The 10,616-nt window shown below is 31.4% G+C and overlaps 1 protein-coding gene across 1 annotated transcript in view; it reads right to left on the reverse strand.

Moving 5' to 3' along the window:
- Nucleotides 1–7,012, reverse strand: part of LOC106474194 (caseinolytic peptidase B protein homolog) — a 29,494-nt gene extending 22,482 nt beyond the window's left edge. The window contains exons 1-3 of the mRNA XM_013934886.2: nt 6,865–7,012; nt 2,205–2,319; nt 1,061–1,138 (exon numbers count right to left, since the gene is read on the reverse strand). Coding sequence (XP_013790340.1) covers nt 1,061–1,138; nt 2,205–2,319; nt 6,865–6,897 — 226 coding nt within the window. The 5' untranslated portion in view covers nt 6,898–7,012. The remainder of the gene's footprint in view (nt 1–1,060; nt 1,139–2,204; nt 2,320–6,864) is intronic.
- Between the last annotated feature and the right edge of the window lie 3,604 nt (nt 7,013–10,616).

Genomic DNA, 10,616 nt, shown 5'->3' on the forward strand with positions numbered 1-10,616 from the left:
TTATCTTCAATTACAAAAAATATTGAAGATTTTAGTAAAATAGAAATTGAGAAAATACCTTGTAATTGCAATAACAATGAATTTAAGGATCCTTTTCATAAGCGTATATCAGGTTGTAACAAAAGTTCTGTCCAATTTTCAAACGAATTTAGCCAAACAAATATATTCAATATATTCTCCATTGCTTTTGATAACTCTGTTCCTTCTGTCAACAAGTTTTTGGATGCCACGTTTATAAAATTCCTTAAGTTTTGACCCAAAATAAGAGATCCACTCATTTCTGACCTCCTCTCTTGAAGTTAGTTTAAGTCCATCCAAATTATTTTGTAAACTCCTAAACAAATGATAGTCAGAAGGAGCAAGGTCAGGAGAATATGGTGGGTGAAGCAATTTTTCCCAGCCAACTTCCTCTAGGAGATTCTTGGTTACTCATGCGGTATGGGGACGTGCATTATCGTGGTGAAAAATGCCCCCTTTTCTGTTTGCTAAGGACGGGTGTTTTTTGTCCAAAGCTGTTTTCAAATGTCGCAGTTGTTGGCAGTAAACCTCTGCTGTGATTGTCTGCTTATTGTTTAACAGTTCATAATGGACAATTCCTTGCATATCCCACCATGCACCCAACATGATCTTCCTTGGATGCAAGTCCCCTCATAACTGCTGGGCAGGTCTATCACCAAGACTAAGCCACTGACGACGGTGCTTAACATTATGATAAAGGATCCATTTCTCATCCCCAGTAACAACCCTGTCTACAGTTAGGGATCTTAGCAAACAATTCAATGTTAGCCATACGACCACCCATCACTAATTGAAAAGGCTTGGAAAAGTGCCAAAGGTTGGAAAATGGATCCCATACGACCTGTCTGCAGAGAATTGCCAACAACATGTTGATTACTGTGAGGCATTGCATTCATGTCAGCAACAAGTGCCTTTTTTAAATGATCACTAGCATTACCTAAATATTTGTATAAATACAGGCTCATGGGTGAGTGAAGGAAAATGCAGAATACATTGTTATTTATAAATTTTGTAAAGTAAAAGAATATCATGTTTTCTTTACCAACTCCAGAAGATCCCAGAAATAGCAAAACAAGAGGTCGGTCTTCATTGTACCAGCCATTTTCTTTTCTTCTTATTGCTTAAAAGAAGTACATGTTAGTCAATATTAACTTCCACAGACAGTTCAAAACAAAGTATAATGCTTAGCAAGAAACTATAAAATCTGTCCAAACGTTATTATGTTCTTTGTAAATGGTTTGCACAATATTAATTAAAACTTATAGTTTATTTTCTTTCCTAGCAGTATGTAGACAATATATCATCATCTTAAAAAAATACCATTAATATTAGTCTTTTTAGTCATTAGAGTACTAACCATAAGTTACATATCTTATCTATTCAACTGGAATTTAGAAAGGTGCTCTTTCAAAGGTCTGCTTTAACATTCAAATAACACTATAAGGATAGACAGTCACTTCAATACACACAATTCAAAACTGCATGGCTCTATACCTCATGAAGGTTCACAATAAAGCAAACTAAATTTTAAATAAACTTTAGGGTAACAGTATTAGTTTAACATTTGATGGTTCACAATAAAGCAAACTAAACTAAGTAATATGTAGTGTAACAGTGCTGGTGTAACATTATTTTGAGACACGATTTGAACATTGTATAGCTCTATACTACACAATGATTCACAATAAAACAAACTAAACTAAGTAATATGTAGTGTAACAATGCTGGTGTAACATTATTTTGAGACACGATTTGAACATTGTATAGCTCTATACTACACAATTCACAATAAAACAAACTAAACTTTATGCAAACTGTTGTGTAAGAACATGAGAATTCACAATAAAACGGGTAGCTAAAAATGCTTTTCTAATGTTAAAATAATAAGAATGTAATGATTCAAATGGAAAACATTTGCAGTCTTATAAATTGAAAACAATCCTCAGAATAAAAACATCTAATATAACAGCAATTTGAAGGCAATGGAGAAACATTCACCCACCAATTTATCATTACTGTGAAAAACACTCGTGTAAATAGCCACATAAAAGTATAGCTGGAGCAGACTAAAACTCTCTAATGGACCAAAGAAAAAAGACAAAGTGATACCAAGTTTTATACACTTTTATTTGATTTTCCATTTACAAACCTACAAGATTTCACTTAGATCTTTTTTCTACAAATACCTGAAGCCACTGTAGTAAGAGCACCATCTTGGCCTACAATGTGTTTCTTAATTCTTGCTTCTAGAGGAAACCGGCGCCGTTCTTCAGCTTCTTTTCTTCTCTGTTTTTCCAGAAACTACAACATTAAGGTAGCAAGAAAATAATAATATCATACTATGTACTAAAAAAATGACTTAGAACTAACATAATTTCACTTTGTAATAATTAGTGTACTATCTACGAAAATTATTCACAGAATATATTTAAGTATTACATGAGATATTTACAGTGTAGAGTATATGGAATTTATGTAATTCATCATATATAGGTTATCTACAGTGTAAAGGACATGTAATTTAAGTAATAAATCATTTATAAGTTACCTACAGTGTAGTGTACTTGTAATTTAAGAAATAAATCATTTATAGGTTACCTACAGTGTAGTGTACTTGTAATTTAAGAAATAAATCATTTATAGATTACTTGCAGTGTAGTGTACATGTAATTTAAGTAATAAATTATACATAGATTACCTACAGCGTAATGTACATGTAATTTAACTCTTTTGCATCGGGTTCATGCAATTTACAGAAATCGAGTTGCGAATTTCACTTGTACAACAATACATGCGGTAACTCTGACACCTCTTTACGTATCCTCTGAAAAATTGGTAAGATTTTGTTAAAGATCATATGTATTTTGTACACAAAGAATGACATTATTATAATTAAGTGCTTTTAAGTGTTATTTTGCCATTATAGTCACTTGTATTCAAACTATTGACAAATAGAGTGCAAAGTGATTTTCATTTTAAGTATAAAAATACTTTTGTTCATCGTATAGTTTTTCACATTTCATTTGCATAATCTCCTGAATCTCCTAAAAGAATAACAAAGTTTTTTAAGGTAAATGTTTACTTACATTGCAACTTACTCCACTGTCATAGGTAGATGTTTTGTCAAAATCTGTCATTAGGCTTTGTAAAATATAAAATATAAATAGGGCAACATTGTGCAATAAACTTTATTTAAAAATAACAATATTTACATTACAAAATAACATAAGTTATCCCAACTGAAATTTCCTGCAGCAACAATCTGGTAATACCTAAAATTCATCAAGGTCACATACAAATAAAACTATTAAAGATCCAGTTAAAGGAGAAAAAGAAGTGAAATCTCAAAATAAGCTACTGTTTATAAAAGTCATTTCCAGTATATTAGAGAATGTCTTGAATTTGAAAATTTCAATGGGGATTTAGGCGAAACATCTGCTACGACAGTGGAGTAAGTTATAACCCTAATATCGGGGATTACGTCAAAACATCTACCTACAACAGCACAGTAAGTTGCAATGTAAGTACTATTAAAGATCAAGATAAAAGAAGTGAAATCTCCAAACAAGCTACTGTTTATAGATATCATCTCCACTATATTAGAGAAGATTTTGAATTTAAAGATCTTCTACGACAGCGAACTAAGTTACGACGTGAGTTAACCAAACTGAAAATTTTAATTAACTGCAAAAAACAATTTGGTAATACCAAAATTTATCAAGGTCACGTGTAATCAAAACGGAAGGCACATAATGTATCTTCTGAAAAATACTAAATTAAAACTATTAAATATGATCAAGATAAAGGGACATCTCCAAACTAAAAGCTTCTGTTTATAGAAGTCACATCCAGTATATTAAGAAGATCCTAAATTTGACAAAGATTTCAACAGTATGAAAATTACTGTTGGAGTACAATTAAAAAAGAAAATGAACAATATAATAAAAAATATTAAGTTTAAATCTTTATATAAACCTAAGAAAAATGATACTTCTGAAGTACTACAGCTATCTAACCCCAAAGTTATTCATAAATCTGAAGTCAACATTACAGATATGCAAATTAATGTACTAAGTTTAGGCTTAAATTTTGCTGTAGCTCCAAAGATTATACACATTAAAGATGTGGTAATTAATATTGAATATAACATTAAACAAATTAAAGATAGTAAAATAAAAACTATTATCAGATATCAATATCCAGATATATTGTGGAAACAAAATGTTAAAATGAATAGTAATTTGACAAAAAAGAAGAAAAATTAGCTTTACAGTCCTTAAAAAATAACAATAATATTGTTGTTACACAAGCTGATAAAGGAGGGTGTACTGTGGTGTACAACAATTCTAATTATATTTCCAGTGTGGATCAGTTGTTAGATGATGATTCTTATATTCCCCTTAAAAGAGATCCAACATTAAAATTTCATAACATAACAAAAAAAACATGTAGATCAATGTATAATTTTGTCACCTGAACAAAAGAACCTGATTCCTTCCAATTTTTGTTCATTTCATTTTTGCTCTTTACCTCAGATTCATAAATAAAATAATAGTTTCAGACCTAATGTATCTAGTATAAGTACCTCATTTCAGTACGTTGCAAGGTATCTTTCTAAAAGATTTTTGTATTTGAGTAATAACAATAAATATACTATTAGAAATTTCTCTGAATCTGTTGAAAAAAATTAAGAACATTAATCTAAATCCTTCTGATAAATTGGTATCATTTGATATAGATTCTTTGTTTACTAAAGACCCAGTAGAAAATGCTATTAACTGTTTTCATGATAGATTAGTTCAAGCTTCCTTTTCCCCAGCTGAAATTGTTGACATTATTAATCTAACCAGTATATATGTTGAAAATTCTTTTTTCTAAGTTAATGAGAAATAACTCCACTCTTATGTGATCTTTATATGGACAATTATGAATGATTTGCTCTTGATAAGACAATTTTAGAATCTAATTGTTGGATTAAACTTGTTGATGACACCTTCTTAGGTTTGGCAGCATGGAGATACTGAATTAAAAATATTTGCTGATTACCTAAATAATGTTGATTCCTCTAAAGCTATCCAGTTTGCATGTGCAATTGAACAAGATAATTGTTTATCTTTCTTAGTCGTACTTGTAAAAAGAAATAATAATGAAAATATTTCTACAACTGTTTACTGAAACCTTACTCAGTTTCTATGCTGCCACATCAGAGACCGTGTCACTCAATTGTAACGTGAAACTACAATAGTTTATCAAGTAGCTCTAAGTTCGTAACATTATACATCTATTTATAATTAAATGTTGTTATTTTATTGCTCTTTTAACCGTGTCTAACTACTATCCGTGCCATTATAAGTTGTAAATCACTCAGGGAACATGCAGCTCACGTTACGCTATCGAATTACATTACCCACGAGCTGCTTGCGTGCCTCGTGAACTATTTCAATTATATTATTATTATTATTACTTATTTTACCTTAAATAACTTAAAAAGATCCATATTTTTAGATTTTAGTTACTTTTATAATAATAAATATGAAAAACAAGAAATAAAGTACTTACCCACTCTTCTTTTTTCTTGCTCTCGGGTTTACAACGAGAGTTAACCCTAATTTTATATACTCTAGAAAGTAATGCACTTAATAATTTTTATTTAATTAACCAATGCACCAAAGAATATAGACTAATAACATGCAAAAAGTAGACATATTCACTTACCTCTCACAATTTTCCTGGCTTTCTAACTATGCGACAAGAGCTGTTACAAATTCATCCAAGCTAGTCATTAACTTTCCCACGATTCTTGTACTTTAAGTGAAACTGACAATATTCTGTTCAGAATACAACCTTATACAATATGTCATTTGATGGATGAAAACCTTGACTTTCTATTGGTTATAGGTAATATATAATAAAACGTAAGAGAGAACTATCAACAAACTGTGAAAGAGAGAGAGAGTGGCAGGAAGGGTCTGATTTTCTATTCGATAACTCTTGTAACAAAACAAAATTGAAGGCTATAAAAATTATAGTTTTTTTGAGCAATAACGATTTTATAGAGAGTATTTTATGTTTAATGTCATACGTTTTTGGGGGTGGTGGATAAAATAGGGATGATGACATGATAACACAAAATGTGTCACGTGGGTCACACTAGTGGAAATTCAGGATTTTTTTAAATATTGCTTCATAGAATTAGGAACTTAAAACTTGCATACTATTAAAATATGGATTATTAGCTAAGATTTTATGCTATTCTAATTAGTATAACATAAACACAATTTAATAAAATTTTGAATGTAAGACACTAATAGTTTGTATCATGCACAGTAAAGGGTACCTGGGGGCGCAAGAGTTAATATCATGGAATCTGTTGTAAATATGAGGGGTTGAATGGTGATAGTGCTGAAATTTGGAGTGAAATATTGACTTCATATGTGCAATATTCATGTCACCCCGGTGAATTACAGTGAGCCAGACCATTCTTATACAAAACCCCACTGTTCACGTAGATGATAGTAGTGGAAACTCCCAAAACATGTAGTCATTTTTAATTTCTTTTAAACTTTATTGTGTAATGTAAACATTGTTTTGTCTACATTTTTAAATAATATCTACAGTTTAGTGTACATGTAATTTATTAAATGCATCATACATAGATCACATAAAGTAATAAGTCATACATAGGTTATCTACAGTGTAGTGTATAAGCAATTTAAGTAATGTGTCCTACATAGGTTATCTATAGTGTAGTGTACATGTAAGTTAAGTAGTGTTATTTACACATGTTACCAAAAGTGTACTGTACATATAATTCCTAATACTATATTTCATACAAGACTAACTTACCTGAGATTTAAAGCTGTTTATAAGGTTTTTCATTTCACTATCTTTTGCATAGTCCTCAGGTAGATGCCCATTTTCATTTTTTTGACAAGGATTAGCATCTGTACAAACAAAAAATTTACATGGTTATTCAAATTTCCATTACTTAAGACTTTTTTGGAAACCTACATTCTAAAAAATTTTTGTTACCAAGTTAGAATAAAATCATAGTTTCAGCTAATATAGGTATACTTACACTCTATCAATATCAACTCAAATGTCGATTGTTGAAGATGCCACATCTATACTTGAAATGTGCAGAGAGGTTTAAACATCAATCTGAATATGAACAATTAAGATCTAATTATTTAATGAATTATTGTTGTATGAGACTGGCAAGTTACATTAAATTTTGTAAAAAGATAAATAGCTCTTAACCTTTCGCATTAATTCCTAAGATAAACATTTGTATATTATAGTTGATGTATAACCTATTATGCTCTGTTAACCAGTACTTCCAAAGAACCCTTAGCCAAATCAAAATTTACAGGAAACAAAAACTATAATTAAATAAATTCTGAAGAACTCCAAACCTTCTATCAAAACACCATGTGTTGGGGATTAAACCTTTGAATGAAATTAATTCTATGTATAACAAAAACCTCCTCATAAGCAAAACCCAATTAACCATATTGCTACAGGTATCCTTTACTGTGCATGACACAAGGTTTTAGTGTCTTACATTCAAAATGTTATTAAGCCATTTTTATGTTATACCAATTGGTATAGAATACAACCTTAGCTAGTAATCCATATTTAAATAGTAAAGAAGTTTTAATTAAGTTCTTAATTATATAAGACAATATTTTTAAAAATCCTGAATTCCCCTAGTGTGACACATTTTCTCTAGGTATATTCTCTTCTCTATTTTATCCACCACCCCCTCCAGTAACTATGAAATTAAAAGTAGATTACTCACTATAAATTTGTTATTGCTGAAACAAACCATAATTTTTATAGCCTTCAATTTTGTTTGGTTACAGAGCTATCAAACAGAAAATCAGAACCCCCCCTGCCACACCCACCTTTCAGGATTTGTTAATGATTCTCTCTTACATTTAATTACATATTACTTATAACCAATAGAAAGCCAAGGTTTTCATCTATCAAATGATGTATAATATTATGTTGTGTTCTGAACAAATAATTGTCAATTTCACTTATAATACAATGGCTAGCTTGGAATTTGTAACAGCTCTTTGTTGCATAGTTAGAAAGCCAGAAAAATTGTGATTGTAACATGAAATTGTCTGCATTTTGCATGTTATTATTCTATGTTCTTTGGTGCATTATTTAATTGAATAAAAATTATTTAGTGCAGTATTACCATTTGTATAAAAAATATTAGGATAAAGTGTCATCGATAGTCAACAGCATAAAAAAAAAGAACACGAGTAAGTACTTTATTTCTTGTTTTTTATTTGTATTTATTATTATAAAAGTAACTAAAATGTAAAAAATAGGGATCTCTAAGTTAGTTAAGGTTAGATTAGGTAAAATAAATAATAATATAATAAACATATTTCATGTAACATCCATGAAAGCAGCTTGGAGTAGCTCATGGGTAAGGTAATTCAATAGCGTAATGTAAGCTGTACATTGATTTACAACCTATAATGGCGCAAATAGTAGTTAGACATGGTTCAAAGGGTAATAAAACAATAACATTTAATTATAAAGAGATGTATACTGAAAACAAACATTTGAAATGTACTTAGGGGGTCTTAGGGTTTACACAAATGAAATTTGAGATTTTTGATATGAAGAAAAGTATTTTTAATTTTAACATGAAAATAACTTTGCACATGGACTATTCAAAACAATTACTTGATATATTCAAGAACAAATCTTTTTTTAGTTTATTAAAAATACTTAATAAAAAAATATGATTTTTTTTGTATGTGATAGACTTATAATGTTGACTGAAAGACTGCCAAATTTCGTGGCACCTTTCACTATTAGTTAGTAGAATCAAATCTATAAAGACTTTGAACAAGTACAAAGAGTTAACGTGGTTGGTCAAACTGAATGAGCTCGTGTTGACAGAGTTAAAAAAAACCTTTCAATTAGATGAATTTTAGATACTAATAGAAATTTCCACAAAAAAAAAACTGCCTAAACAAAATCCTTGAGTTTAATAAATTCTGTAAACCCCCAAACTTCTACCAAAGCAAAACTACCTAAAAACCAAACTTGAGAATTGAAAAATTCCCACATATTTCCAAACCTTTAGCCTTCTCAAATCATGCACAGTGACAAACCTTTCACCAGTACATAACCTACAGTCCCAAACTTCCAGCTTTCTCAAAAACTTGTATACTGATAAATCTTTCACCAGTACATCACCTACAGTCCCAAAGTTAACATTTACTGACACTGAAAATGTATTTCTGATAGGTACTTACCCAGAGCTATCTCAGTCCTGGTCTGCCTTATAAGCATTGCTAAAAGTTTGTACTAAGTACTAAAAGCACACCAGTCTTTTATACTACTTAATTTATGCCGTTTTTCTTTTGAACATGTACTGATCATGTGATCATTCTCCACCAATCATGTTGCACCATCTATACTGGCACAGTTAGCTCCTTCTACTATTCTAGAACAAACCTCACATTTGAGAATTGGCAGTTAAACATCATATACACTGGCACCTCAGTGGGGATGAAGGGTGGAAAGTGGGTGAAAGGAGGTTAGTACCTATCAGAAATACATTTTCAGAGTAAGAAAATGTTAACTTCCAAAACAGTCTTACCTCCACTCAACCAGAGCTAAAACCCACAGTGCATAGGTGGAGGAGCAAATGACAAAGAAACATTGAGCAGACGGCGATCCTCCATGGACCAGTCAAAATATGAGAATTGTATGAGTTGACAAAATTAACTAATAAGGGTAACAGGTGAAAGATCACAGGAAACAGAGGGATACCACAAATAAACACAAGGGAACGAGAACCCTGAAAGGAGGCAGTATGAGCCACAAAACATACCAGGGAAGGACCTGGACAAAGAAGTCAATTCGAATCTAAATGGGAGTACAAGTGGGAAATGGAAAGTAAGGAAATAGGACAAAAAGAAGGAATGGTAAAGGAAGCAGGAAACATTAATGGCATAAACAAGGAAGGAACTTTGGTGATTCAGTGAGTGACAAATCACATCTATATGAGGTGTTACCAGGTGAGAACACACCCACCAAAATACCTGGTTTGGTCAATATAAGTGATCAGCCACCAGATTTATGATGCTGGGAACATGACATGCTAAGATTGATAAGTAGTGGTCATGGGCCCAGTAAAGAATAACACAGAGATCTGAATTAGTGGAACAGTGGAATAGATAGAATGAATCATAACCCACCCCCCTCAGGAGGGGTAGGAAATGATACAGAGCCCAACAAATTGCCAAAAGCTCCATAATGTTGAAAATGGAAAGTAGGCATTTCAACAGCCCACTGACCAGAAAACTCTTGGGAATAAAGGAAAAAACCCAACTCACCAAGGAAGCATTGTGAAACAGGTGAGACTCTGGACAAGTTGGAGGAATGGGAACCCCCACTATGGTCAGTACCTTGTCAAGCCACCAAGCAAGGTAGGTCTTGAAAGGAAAGGGTAATGGCATGGTCCAGGGAATCAGGGAAGGTCTATTGGAAGCCTACATGAACCCTTCATGCAGTGAAAAAAGGAGAATGTATGGCTATTAAGACTGCCCACTCAATATCCC

Source organism: Limulus polyphemus, unplaced genomic scaffold (assembly GCF_000517525.1).
Source record: "Limulus polyphemus unplaced genomic scaffold, Limulus_polyphemus-2.1.2 Scaffold6936, whole genome shotgun sequence".
Lineage (NCBI taxonomy): Eukaryota > Metazoa > Arthropoda > Merostomata > Xiphosura > Limulidae > Limulus > Limulus polyphemus.